This window comes from Pelodiscus sinensis, unplaced genomic scaffold, assembly GCF_049634645.1.
Source record: "Pelodiscus sinensis isolate JC-2024 unplaced genomic scaffold, ASM4963464v1 ctg112, whole genome shotgun sequence".
NCBI lineage: Eukaryota > Metazoa > Chordata > Testudines > Trionychidae > Pelodiscus > Pelodiscus sinensis.
The window spans coordinates 101,423-115,556 of record NW_027466006.1 but is presented as its reverse complement, the minus strand read 5'-3'; the positions used below and the strand labels follow the sequence as shown (position 1 = coordinate 115,556).

At 46.1% G+C, this 14,134-nt stretch overlaps 1 protein-coding gene across 2 annotated transcripts in view; it reads left to right on the top strand.

The window, feature by feature from the left end:
- The window catches only part of LOC102449237 (protein HIRA-like), a 179,704-nt gene extending 165,855 nt beyond the window's left edge, over window positions 1-13,849 (top strand). For both annotated transcript variants that reach the window (XM_075918058.1, XM_075918057.1), the window contains 3 exons: window positions 2,019-2,182; window positions 8,292-8,380; window positions 9,274-13,849. In XM_075918058.1, coding sequence (XP_075774173.1) covers window positions 2,019-2,182; window positions 8,292-8,380; window positions 9,274-9,402 — 382 coding nt within the window. In that variant the 3' untranslated portion in view covers window positions 9,403-13,849. The remainder of the gene's footprint in view (window positions 1-2,018; window positions 2,183-8,291; window positions 8,381-9,273) is intronic.
- The last annotated feature ends 285 nt before the right edge of the window (window positions 13,850-14,134 follow it).

The window sequence follows — 14,134 nt, the reverse complement described above, 5'->3', positions numbered from 1 at the left end:
GGTCTACAAGCTTCAATTTTGGCTTACTCAATTGTCCTTAGTTGACTTATTCATTGGACTCTTCAAATGTTTTAGGGACGATTGGATGGGTAATTAGTTACTTGCTGCATATTTTTAACTACTGATGATATCACCAGGGAATAGCAAGAGCCAGTGGAGGTTTCCCTAGATAGTTCAGTAGCTCATCTTCACCTGCCACTTGCATCCCTGGCTTCTAATTTATATACTCCTTCATAGCCTACTTGGATTTTATTTTACTAATTTTTATGCCCAAATGAGAGAGGCTATACTTGACTTTTTTTTTTTTTTTTTTTACGGAAAGAAGAAAAATTGGATTTAAAAAAGAAAGAATGGAAATAATAGTTTGAATCTATTCTGTCAAAAAATGCAGATGAAAAATTAGTTAAGGGTTTGTAAAGATGTTTTCATTACTTCAAAAAGTAAATGTATTAGAACATTATAGTTAACTTAAAAAAAAAAAAAGATTGTCCAGCTTTTTACAAAGACTATTTATAAAACTAGCTTTCATTTACTTTCTTGGCTTTCACATGTTTTTGGGTAAGGATTAAGGAGTGTTCTGAAGGGTTATATAAACATACAGAAGACAACTCCTACCCTGAAGAGCTTATAACATTCAAGAGAAAAAACAGGTGAGGGGAAGCTGCACAAGAGCAAAGTGGGATCAGGATGATGCTAGGAACTTATTGTGGTAGTTAAATTTTGTTCATTTGGTTACGTGTTTGATTTTGTAATATAAATGAAACTGTGCAAACTGAGCTTTGCTGTGGTGGAGGGGAGTGGTACACACTCCGGACTGAAGCGGGCAAAAGGAAGAGGTTATAGGGGTGGAGAGGAGAGCGAGCGGTAATTGAGGTTGTGGTGAAGAACCCCAGTGGGCAAGGGACAGTGGGGCTAGGCACCTGAGAGGTTTCAGTGGTAGAAGAGGGATAGGTGACAAGGAAGAAGTGATCAATGCAATATAGTAAAATCCAGAGCCAGTGTTTTCAAGTTGAGTGAATGGTTTCTGGAGGCTCCTATTGATTATTGCTCCTTAGGTGGAAAGGCTGAAGGGAATGGGGGACCACTGAGCCTAGTGCCCTGGTGGGTCGTCTGGGTCTTGTGCCAATGTAGAGGTTCTAAGACAGGGGTGGGCAAAAGGGCCTCCGCGGGCTGGTTCTGGCCCATGGACACCCTGCCACTCCCCCGCCCCCCCGGTCAATCCAGGTCTGGGGACGGGGGAGCATACAAAGTCTTCTCCCCTGCCAGGGGCGCGCAGCGCTTAGTCAACCACCGGGGTTGACTTTAAACACTGCACTCCCCTTGCAGGGCAGGGAGAGAGGGGCTTTGTGCTTCCACCCGCCCCCAGGCCCTGGTTGGCCTGGGGGTGGGGGGAAGCGCACAGAGTATCCTCCAGCCCTGCCTCCACCCTGCAAGGGGAGAGCAGTGCTTAGAGTCAACAAACAGGGTTTGTTGCGCGCCCCTGGCAAGGGAGAAGACTTTGCATGCTCCCCTGTCCCCAGACCCTGATTGACCTGGGGGCAGGGGGGAGCGCACAAAGTCTTCCTCCCGCCACCAGGGGCATGGGCACCTAGAGGTAACCGCCAGCTGTTCATAACAGCTAGTGGTTCTCTTGTGGAGGGGCAAAAACTTCACGCACCCCCACCCCCAGGCCAGTCAGGGTCTGTGGGTGGGGGAAGAACGGAAGTGTCCTGGCCCCACCCCTTCTGCCCGAGTCTCCGCCCTTTCCGGGGTGGCCCAGGGCCACTTCAAAAATTTCTGCATCTCCTCCTCCTCCCCCCCGCCCCCCCATCTAAAATTATTGCCCACCCCTGTTCTAAGAGCTTTGTCTAACAGGAGTGCAGATGACTTTTATAGGCACTGCTACCTTTGACAGTAGAGGTCCAAACTGGAAAAGTACTAAATACCCTTGATATGTGAAAGACTAGAATAAGGGCTTTTTGCATTGTGGGAATTTTATTCTAATTAATCTCTGACCTTGTACCATATTTGGTTTATAGTTCAGGAAGGCAAGCTGCAAGACTATTCTCCATGCCTCACTTAGTACAACAAGAAACAACACTGGCTTACCTGGAGAATCAGATAGCAGCAGCACTTACGTTACAGTCCAGTTACGAATACCACCATTGGCTCCTTATCTATGCACGGTACCTAGTTAATGAAGGTGAGCTATGGTATGCAATGCTATTTCTTTTCAGAACTCCTGAATTCTCATTATTATGTACTATTCTCAGTGTCCTTTTGTTTGACACCTCTGTGGTTATTAACAGGGCTCGACAAACCACAGCGAAATCCACTTGCCAGCCCCGCACTGCGCATGCGCGCACCGCCGGTGAATGGGGCAACTGGCTGAAATCTACTCGCCATGGGCGAGTAGATAAATAGATTTATCGAGCCTTGGTTATTAAACTGGAGGCTCTTTCACTTGTATGCTGAATATAAACAGTGTATTGTGAAGAGAAGTCTAATCTCTGGATTTAAAGTATAGAAATACACATTGCTTAATAGTCAAATAATCTGCCAAGATCTATATACTGTCTCTAATAGCAGCGGCTGCTGGATGCTGCAAAGGAAGGTGCAACACTTCCATAAAGCATGCAATATTTAACACTGCACCACGAGGAAGAACTAGAAATAAATTAATAGGTGATCACATTTTGTCTTGAAGCAGAGGAATTCCTCACCTTTTGACTTTTATCATGGCTAATATAGCTGCAGAACTTCTACTTTTATTCATGTAAATGTCTAAACTTTAATAAAAAATTCTGTTACATTGAATAGATTAATAGTATGCAGCAGCATTACCTAGATTATTTTTGTTTGAGCAAAAAAAAGGGGATGGGGTATAAATTTCCATAGAATACTAGGACTGGAAGGGACCTCAACAGGTCATGGAGTCCAGTCCCCTGCCCTCATAGCAGGACCAAGTACTGTCTAGACCATCCCTGATAGACATTTATCTAACCTACTCTTAAATATCTCCAGAGATATTTCCAAAGATAATAGCTAGAGGCTCAGATACCTCCTCTATCAGCTCCTTGAGTATTCTAGGATGCATTTCATCAGGCCCTGGTGACTTGCAGGCATCTAACTTTTCTAGGTGATTTTTAACTTGTTCTTTTTTTATTTTATCTTCTAGACCTACCCCCTTCCCACTAGCATTCACTATGTTAGGCATTCCTTCAGACTTCTCGGTGAAGACCGAAACAAAGAAGTCATTGAGTATCTCTGCCATTTCCAAGTTTCCTGTTACTGTTTCTCCCTCCTCACTGACCAGTGGGCCTACCCTCTCCTTGGTCTTCCTCTTGCTTCTAATGTATTTATAAAAAGTCGTCTTGTTTCCCTTTCTTCCTGTAGCTAATTTGAGCTCATTTTGTGCCTTTGCCTTTCTAATCTTGCCCCTGCATTCCTGTGTTGTTTGTCTATATTCATCCTTTGTAATTTGTCCTACTTTCCATTTTTTTATAGGACTCCTTTTTTATTTTTAGATCATGCAAGATCTCGTGGTTAAGCCAAGGCGGTCTTTTGTCGTATTTTCTATCTTTCCGACGCAGTGGAATAGCTTGCTTTTGGGCCCTTAATATAATGTCCCTTTGAAAAACTGCCAACTCTCCTCAGTTGTTTTTCCCTCAGTCCTGATTCCCATGGGACCTTACCTATCAGCTCACCCTTGTTTTTAACCCCTTTTAGCCTAGCCCAGAGACTCTCAACACTTCCGTCTCCTATGTCCATCTCCACCTCACTCCAAGTGTGTTCATTTTTAACGTATAAGGCAACACCTCCTCCCTTTTTCCCCTGTCTATCCTTCCTGAGCAAGCTGTACCCTTCCATACAAACATTCCAATCGTGTATTATCCCACCAAGTTTCTGTGATGCCAACAGTGTCAGAATTGTACTTATTTATTAGCACTTCCAGTTCTTCCTGCTTATTACCCATACTTCTCGCATTTGTATATAGGCATCTAAGATACTGATTTGACCTTGTCTCCCAGTTTTGCCCTGATCCTCCTTTCTCTCTGCCATTATAGCCCACGCTCCCTCCCATTTCCGACCCAGGTCTCCATGTTCTCCGCTTACCCGTGGGCTTTGCTCACCTGTCCCCGTCGAACCTAGTTTAAAGCCCTCCTCACTAGGTTAGCCAGTCTGTGTCCAAATAGGGTCTTCCCCCTCCTCAAAAGGTGAACCCAATCTCTGCCCAGCATTCCTTCATAGAATAGCATCCCGTGGTCGAGGAAACCAAAGCCCTCCTGGTGACACCATCTTTGCAGCCAGGCATTCACCTCCAGGATGCACCTGTCTCTGCCCGGGCCCCTACCTTCGACAGGGAGAACTGAAGAGAATACCACCTGCGCTCCAAGGGTATGTCTACACTACAAAGTTAGTTCAAACTAACGGACATTAGTTCGAACTAACATTCATAGGCGCTACACTAGCGCTCCGTTAGTTCGAATTAAATTCGAACTAGCGGAGTGCTTAGTTCGAACCAGGAAAACCTCATTTTACGAGGATTAAGCCTAGTTCGAACTTACTAGTTCAAATTAAGGGCTGTGTAGCCCCTTAATTCGAACTAGTGGGAGGCTAGCCCTCCCCAGGTTTCCCTGGTGGCCACTCTGGCCAACACCAGGGAAACTCATCTGCCCCCCTCCCGGCCCCGGACCCTTTAAAGGGGCACGGGCTGGCTACGGTGCCCGTGCCAGGTGCAAGCCTGCCAGCACCCAGCCAGCAGACCCTGCACCTGGCACGGATCGAGCCAGCCACCCGATGCCCCCCAGCCCACCCCCTCTTCCCGGGACCAGGCTGGTGGCTCTCGGGAGCTTGCCCAGGACCGCAAGAGGCGGGCACCCGCCTGGGCTAGTGCAGACATTGTGGACCTTGTCCACGACCTCTGCACTAGGCACAGGAAAGTGGCCAGCTAGGGCAGGAGAGCTGCCAGCCTGGCCACCCAGGAGCAGGTGTGCATGAAAATCAAGGTGGTCCACTGAGACCCCCAACCCTGAGCTTACAATGGCCATACTGGGTGAGACCAAAGGTCCATCTAGCCCAGTAGCCTGTCTGCCAACAGCGGCCAACCCTAGGGACCCTGAAGGGGATGGACCGAAGACAGTGACCAAGCCATTTGTCTCGTGCCATCCCTCTCCAGCCTTCCACAAACCTTGGGCAGGGACACCACTCCTACCCCCTGGCTAATAGCACTCCATGGACCCAACCTCCATGACTTGATCTCACTTCCCTTTAAACTCTGTTCTAGTTCTAGCCTTCACAGCCTCCTGCAGCAAGGAGTTCCACAGGTTGACTATTTATTTGCTTTGTGAAGAACAACTTTCTCTTACTAGTTTGAAGCCTGCTACCCATTCCTTTCCTTTGGTGTCCTCTAGTCCTTCTTTATGGGAACTAATGAAGAACTTTTCTGTATGCACCCTCTCCACCCCACTCATGCTTTTAGAGCCCTCTATCCTGTCCCCCCTCCGTCTCCTCTTTTCTAAGCTGAGAAGTCCCAGTCTCTTTAGCCTCTCTTCATATGGGACCTGTTCCCAACCCCTGATCATTTTAGTTGCCCTCCCCTCTCCCAGCCTCTCTCTTCCCCTCTCCCACCTCCTTTTCCCAGTCTCCCCCAGTTTTGTTCAATAAAGACAGATTCCATATTGGAAGACACGTTATCTTTATTTTGTACATCAAGAAGAGGGGCTAGGGAAGGGTAAGTGGAAGGAGGTGAGGGAGGAATGGGGTACACGCCCCTGATGGGGAGGACTGGGCTGGCTCTGCGGGCTTTTGGGGTGGAAGCTCTCCTGCAGCCCCCCAATTGCCCCCTCTCCCCAGATGGCAGCCTGCGGCAAGTGCAGCCAGTCTGATGGCCGAGTGCTGTGATGTGCCCAGTGTGGGTACTCCGGGCACTCCAAGCCAGGACTGCTTTGCAAGCGGGGCACCCCTGAGAACTGTCTGGCCGGGGTGGGGGTCGGGACCCTTTAAGCACAGCCCTCGGCTAACCTGACACAGCATCTCCACGCTCTATGTTCTCCTCTGATGCCCTGCCGGCACTGCTTCTGGCCATCCTTAAGCCTGGTTCAGGGTCCACTTAATGTGGACATGCTAGTTCGAATTAGCAAAACGCCAATTCGAACTAGTTTTTTAGTCTGGATCTGTTAGTTCGAATTAGCTTAGTTCGAATTAACTAATTCGAACGAAGTTAGTTCGAATTAACGTTGTAGTGTAGACGTACCCCAAACTCCTTCACCCGTACTCCCAGAGCCCTGTAGTCACTCTTGATCCACTCAGTGTCACACCTCGCAGTATCATTAGTGCCCACATGGATGAGTAGCATGGGGTAGTAGTCAGAGGGCCGGATAATCCTCGACAATGTTGTTCATTTCCAAGTTTTTAGTTTTATTTTTGAATATCATCTTTTGCTATACAGTTTGAACCTCCTGTAATTCGGGACTCCTTGGTCCAGCATCATCCATTGTCTGGCAGGACCACAGATGTTCCAGGACCAAAGAGTCCCGGTGGAGGGCTGGTGGCTTGGCTCCCTGCTGCTGAGCTGCCCAGCACGCCACAACAAGGCATCCAGGCACAACCCAGCAGGGCCAGGAGCTTGGCGCTCTGCAGTGGGGGCTGCCTGGTGGGGTCAGGAGCTTGGTGGCGGGGCCACGGCTCAGGGAGCCCGTAGCAGGGGAGCCAGATATGACTTCCTCGGTCCGGCAAAATCCCTCACCTAGGACCAGTCAGGTTCTGAGTGTGCCAGATGAGGGAGGTCCAATTTGTATTATTAAATAAGGATAACCAATTGGCCTTCTCTGTCCTTTTCAGATTTTATAACTCTCTAGCATATCTTCATGTGTCTGCTTTACAAATTAAATGGTACTCGTTATTTTAATCTCTCCTAAATGGGACTTTCTCCTCACCTACATAACCATTTTACATATGGAAAAACTGTCAGATGAAGTGGTTCGCCTATAGCCACATGCTGAATTACTGGCAGAATCAAATTCCGGAGTTCTTGTGTGGTTTTGTCAGCCCCTCCTTACTCAAATTTAATATTTGATTCTTGATCTGTCCATAATGACACTTACTTTTCTAAGACAGGGGTGGCCAACCCATTCTGGGCAAAGAGCCAAGATAGCAGTGGATCCAGTGCGAAGAGCTGGGACAAAGTTGTCGAGTGCCCCCCGCCCCCCCCCAAATAAAAAGGACTGCCCCTTTTGCCCCTTTAAAAGGAGGCCCCAGTCGCGTTTGGTTGAACGAACACACACACACACACACACACACACACACAAAAGCTCTGCCTCTTTAAGAAACAGCATTTAAACGCGTTTTGTGTCTTTTTGGCTACAGCAGGCTCCTGCCGCCATCTTTATTTCTGCAGCTTTCATGGCCGCGCTGGACGGCTCCCCTGCCCAAGTCAGCACAGGGAGCTGGGAGGAGAGGGCCGTTTTTGGCACCACGGGGGCGGCTTTCCAGCTGCGGGGGGGCTTCACAAGCCACACCCGGGGTGGGAAGAGCCGCATGCGGCTCGCGAGCCTCGGGTTGGCCATGACTGTTCTAAGACATTAAAACTAACTGGCAAATTGAAAGATATGCACTACATTAAATCTACTCTAAACATTGTTTTGGTATCAGTGCTTTATGCCACTGCACTGTTCACTCATTCTTTCAAAATAATAAATGCTGAAAGATATAGGCCCTTGTATTGATCTTATTTATTCTTGCATAGATTCCTAACCAATTTTTTAACTCTCAAGACTTTACGCCTCATGCCAAATTACCGCAAGTGTGCTTGCAAATGATTTTTTTTTTTAATTGGGCTTCTGCTCTTTTTGCTGCTTTCTGATGTAAAGTTGGCTTGAAAAGTTTGTGTGTGGTTTTAAAGTGTTAGTCTTGGTTTTTTAAATCTTATAAATATAAATAATGTTGAATCTGGTCTCTTAGTTTTGCTGAAGGATCTCTTAGTTAAGATCTGGAAGCATGATTACTGCAAACACTCTTGACCTGAATGCAACAGGCAGGGATGTTGAGTCCTTGATCAATTACATGCTTTTTCCAAGTATAGAGAAGTACAGATAACTTTTTTGAAGCTTAGAATAAATCCACTAGTCAGTCTTTGTACACTATTTTAATGTTTCAAAAACTTCTTCTGGTTAGGGAGGAATAATTTACAGAAATCATATTTGTTTGCCCTTATGTTTTTGTCTAGATACTTGTAACAATCTTAACTTGCATGCTTTTTATACTGTGTAGTGGGTGTTTATGAATGCTATTTTATTTCTGATCATGCTCAGGGTTTGAATATCGCCTGCGAGAATTATGCAACGATTTATTGGGTCCAGTCCATTACTCAGCTGGAAGTCAGTGGGAATCAACAGTCGCGGTGAATGCTGGTTTTTGTTTTTTAAATAAAGTAGGGGAGATACTCCTTTTGTGTATGAACTAGATACTTTAGCTGAATGTACTTTACATTACGTCTCAGTTTCTTTTGGTAACATTTAAAAGAACCCTGTTAAAGTGGAGAACCCAAAATTTGATCTATCCTTAAGTGTCAGTGTTGTTGTTTTAAAAGTTCACTACTAAGGCTTTCTTGTAATTGTCCTAGTAGGGTTCTATATTCTTTTTAAAAGAGATTTTTTGCTTAACTTTAAATGCTGTTTCTAAAACTGCCAACATGGTGCTGATTCACAAAGAAGTAAGTAAATTGAATGAGCCAAGCCTTGTCCAGACACTGTTTTTTAAGGAAGATCTGTAACTTTTAAACTGTTGGAAAGGTTGATAGCCACTTGAAGTATTCTTCAAATTGCATAGCTAGCAAGCAAGCAACCCCCAAAGACCACTGTGGAACCCCTTCAATTGATACCTAATCCATCCTTTCCATTAACTAAATAGTAACTGCCTTTATTATATCTGGCACTGTCTACAAATACTTAGCATCAAAGTGCAGATAATGGAATTGTTATCTAACATACCTATTAGATGGAATAGGTTGCACCTTCAGTGCTCTCCATTCAGCAGGTATGTACCTTTAAAAGGGCTTTATGTCAAAGGAATATGTGCTCTTCAAAGAACACTTCCACAGTCTATCACCATGTGGAAGCAGCAACAGGAACATTTAATATGTGCTCCCAATGTTTTTATTATTTAGATTTCAATAGTAATAACAGGGAGGCGACACCAAATAAACAGCTCTAATATAGAGAGAGACCACACTGTATCAAGTGCCTACATAAATAATACAAAATAAATTGGAGGATTTTTGACATTTTTGTGCAGGGTTTACGAAAGAGAGAGCTACTGAAAGAACTGCTTCCTGTCATCGGACAGAATCTCCGTTTCCAGAGACTTTTCACGGAATATCAAGAGCAGCTAGACATCTTGAGAAACAAATCGTCTTTTCCCTGAAGGACCTGGTCTAAGGGAAACTGCTGAACAGCATTAGCCAGAGACAGAAGAGAAGAGAGCCCAGCCAGAATGGGATACTCCTGAAAGGGGCAGTACCAGAATGGCCCCACATGTTTCATGAGTGATAAAATTTAGTTTCTCAAGAAGCTCACAAAGACTCATATGGAAACGAGTGGCGGAGCTGTTTTCCAAGTGGAATTTGAACATTAAAGCTCTGGCCTGTGTTCCTATAGAAGGTTGTAGATCTGTACTTCTAGGGGGTCTTTTTGGGTCTGAAACTTGTGATACCAAGGAGATTAGCTGAGAACGGTTTGGGGGATTTTTTTGGCTGTTCCGTGAAAAGCACAGTACTCCAGAATACACTGAGCAGCATATCAACCCTGTTCAGGGGTTTTTGCCTGAGGATTAATCAAGGCTCAACACTATAGTGAATTAGATGAACAAGCCATATAAGAAGAAATTTCATAAAATAGTAAGGCATTATGCAGCCAAAAGACCCAAACCTGTAAATATAAGAGGCTGTTCTAATGCAAGAACTATTTTTGTACTAGAATTTGCTAACTTGTAAATAAAATTCCATATTGGCCAATAATCAGGATTTCCCTACAAGTTACCTTGTAGAAAATTTTAAACTCTAATTATGACAGCTGTATTGCTAAATGATTGTACCAAAATTAGCCTGTTGTCATCTGGCTTTAATTTTTAACTGTTTGTAAAGGAGAGATGTTTGAGGGTGGGGGGGAATCAAAGGGGGTGGCTCTTTTTGTATGTACAAAAATAAATGAACACAGCATTGGATTAAAAAAAGTGATCTTGCTCTGTATAATCATGTGCTTCTTGTAGCAGCATTAAACAGTAATACAGGCTTGAATCATGTTGAACATGCATAGAAATCAATATTGAACAAAGTGGGTCTTTGCCCACGAAAGCTTATGCTCCAATAAATCTGTTAGTCTATAAGGTGCCACAGGACTTCTCGTTCTTGCAGATTCAGACTAACACAGCTAGCCCCCTGATACTTGAGTATTGAACTAATGCTCTCGAGTGAATCTTTTCTCTCTAAGTGCCAGAGTAGTTTGTTAGCACTGATTTTTACTGTAGAGATCTAGAACTTTTTTTGTAACTACTACTACCTCAGGTAGTGTCCCTATAGGTACTCTACTTGAGGTGTGCATGTGCACCTTCAATTGGAAGTTTTCAGTGGCAATATCTATGTTGCACATGCAACATATGCATCCTTGTGTCCCATACCAAGGATATATGAGCAAGATATTACAGATTCTAAGAAGGAAGTACGCTCTTTGTCTTCCACGGCCTTGTACATTGTTAGGCCATCAGTACAATTTGGAACAGTGAATCCAGCCTTTGGTACCTCACACATCCATGTCTGGGACTCACCAGGTCACTGTGTTGGTTCACCCAATAGTGCAAGAGTTCACATTCTCCAAGGTAGCCCTGCTTATTTCTGAGGAGTTTGTCTTCTCTGAGTTCAAGACTCCTGGTACCACAACCAATTGTATCCCAACTTCTACTTTTCTCCAGGACCACCTGCCTCCCCAGTACTTGACACCTTCTGAAAGATGGCTGATTACTCCTCCTCCTCCTCCCACACTCCACCAGACTAGGGAAGGGAGTTCTTCAGGCTCCCAGATTTCTGTACAGGGTTCTGCTGACCGTCTACCCACTTTTGCTCTTGCTCTGCACACGCCTCTTAGCATTTCATCTTAGTAGTTTAGTTGGTGGTTAAAGTTTTCACAGTTCATTGTTCTTTATCTAACAGTTGATCATCGTTAGTAATTAAGTGCAGTACTTAGTGCCGTTTTAGGCACAGGACTTGTTTTGCATCCCCAGTGCATCCGGTGGGGCATGCCTGGGCCCCAAGGCTTCAAGCCCTGCAAGAAGTGCCAGAAGCCTATCCCCTGTGGGGACCCCGTAGAATCAGAGCTGGAAGACACCTTAGAAGGCCATCAAATCCAGCCCCCTGCTCTAGGCAGGACCAATCCCAACTAAATCAACCCGAGACTTAAACACCTCCTAGAGATGGAGACTCCACTACTTCCCTAGGTAACCCATTCCAGTGCTTCACCACTCTCCTAGGGAAATAGTTTTTCCTAATATCCAACCTGGACCTCTCCCACCACAACTTGAGACCATTGCTCCTTGTTCTGCCATCTGTCACTACTGAGAACAGCCTCTCTCCAGCCTCTGTGGAACCTCCCTTCAGGAAGTTGAAGGCTGCTATCAAATCCCCCCCTCACTCTTCACTTCTGCAGACTAAACAGACCCAAGTCCCTCAGCCTCTCCTCATAAGTCATATGCTCCAGCCCCCTAATCATTTTGGTTGCCCTCCGCTGGACCCTCTCCAATGCATCCACATCCTTTTTGTAGTGGGGGGCCCAGAACTGGACACAATACTCCAGATGTGGCCTCACCAGAGCCGAATAAAGGGGAATAATGACATCTCTGGATCTGCTGGCAATGCTCCTCCTAATGCACCCTAATATGCCATTAGCCTTCTTGGCTACAAGGGCACAATGTTGACTCATATCCAGCTTCTCATCCACTGTAACCCCCAGGTCCTTTTCTGCAGAACTACTACTTAGCTGGTTGGTCCCCAGCCTATAACAATGCTTGGGATTCTTCTGTCCCAAGCGCAGGACTCTGCACTTGTCCTTGTTGAACCTCATCAGATTTCTTGTGGCCCAGTCCTCCAATTTGTCTAAGTCACTCTGGACCCTATCTCTGCCCTCAAGCGTATCTACCTCTCCCCCCAGCTTAGTGTCATCCACAAACTTGCTGAGGGTGCAATCCATCCCCTCATCCAGGTCATTAATAAAGATATTGAACAACACTGGTCCTAGAACTGAACCTTGGGGCACTCCGCTTTAAACCAACTGCCATCCGGACACCGAGCCCTTGATCACTACCCGCTGGGCCTGGCCTTCTATCCATTTTACCGTCCCATTTATCCAATCCACATTCCCTTAACTTGCTGGCAAGAATATTGTGGGAGACCGTATCAAAAGCCTTGCTAAAGTCAAGCTATATAACATCCACTGAGCCAGTTACCTCATCATAGAAGCTAATCAGATTGGTCAGGCATGACTTGCCCTATGTGAATCCATGCTGACTATTCCTGATCACTTTCCTCTCTTCAAGTGCCTCAAAATGGATTCCTTAAGGAATCACTTCCATGATTTTTCCAGGATCTGAGGTAAGACTGACCGGCCTATAGTTCCCTGGATTGTCCTTCTTCCCTTTTTTGCCTTTTCCAATCATCCGGGATTTCTCCCGATCTCCACGACTTTTCAAAGGTAACGGCCAAAGGCTCCTCAATGACATTTGCCAGCTCCCTCAGTACCCTCGGATGCATTAAGTCCGGACCCATGGATTTGTGTAGGTTTTAGCTTTTCTAAATAGTCCCTAACCTGTTCTTTCCCCACCAAGGGCTGTCCATCTTCATCCCATCTTGCGTCACTTAGCACGTTAGTCCGGGAGCTGACCTTGTCCGTGAATACAGAGGCAAAGAAAGCATTGAGTACTTCAGCTTTCCCTACATCATCTGTCACTAGGTTACCTCCTTCATCCTGTAGGGGCCTGTCACATTACCGAATTGGAGGGAAGCAGCCAGATCGCTGCTGCACCCCTAGGTGGGGGTGTTGGCCCCAGAAATCTGTATGAAAGGGAGCCATGTGGGGTATTGAATGGGAGCTTGTTGTTTTCTGATCCTGTGTACACTGTTTATGTGAGTATATAATGTCTGTGTGTGTAGATCTGTAATCTGTGTAGAAACTGAAGATTTCCCTGCATGTGGTTAAGCATTGGGCAGGGCCGAGCCTGTGGAGCCTGTGGACATGCTAATTACCTGTGGAACAATGGTTCTCAATGGGCCAAAGACACACCCAAAGAATGGGGGCTGTCCTGAGAGCAGCCAGCAGGGAACACAGAGAGGCTGAGGACCAGGTGACCTGCTACTTACTAGAAGAGGCCAGGAAGGAGTATAAAGAGGCCATGTGGTCGATGCCATTTTGTTCTCAGCTCAGCACTTCATCCCAGAGGCAGCACTGCAGGGATTGAAGAGCCCGGAAGACCTGTGAACCCATCCTGATCGTAGGATGTGCAATAAGAACTTTTAAACCAGCAGCTGCAACATCTCTGCTAGAGCTTGCATCGAGAACTGGGAGATTCGGTGCATGTAACGTACTGTACTTTAATAACCTTACTCCCAGGCTTTTCTTTCTTGTAATAATAAACCTTTAGATATAGATTCTAAAGGATTGGCCCAGCGTGATTTGTGGTAAGGTCCAGAGGGTAAATTGACCAGGGATCTGTGGCTGGTTTCTTGGAACCGGACAGAACTTGTTCGGGGTAGGTGGGATTGGGTGCTAGGACCCCCCCACCTGTGTATAGGCCCGGGGCCATCTGGGGCACGGATATTGCTGGGGTGTCGGAGGGGTTTTGCTCGGGAGGCTTCAGGCAGGCAGCTGAAGCGCTCTGTGGGACTGGTTTGTGGCCTGTGTGGAAAGGTCACCAGTCGGGGGCTGTAGGAAGCCCCGGATTCGAGCAATTCGCCCCTGAGCGGACGCCCTCAGTTGTGCCCAGACACGGCCCGGTCCGTCAACAGGGCCTCATACCCTCTCTGATCACCTTCTTCTTGTTAACATGCCTGTAGAAACCTTTCTTGTTATCCTTCACATCCTTTGCTAGTTGCAATTCCAATTGTGCTTCCGCC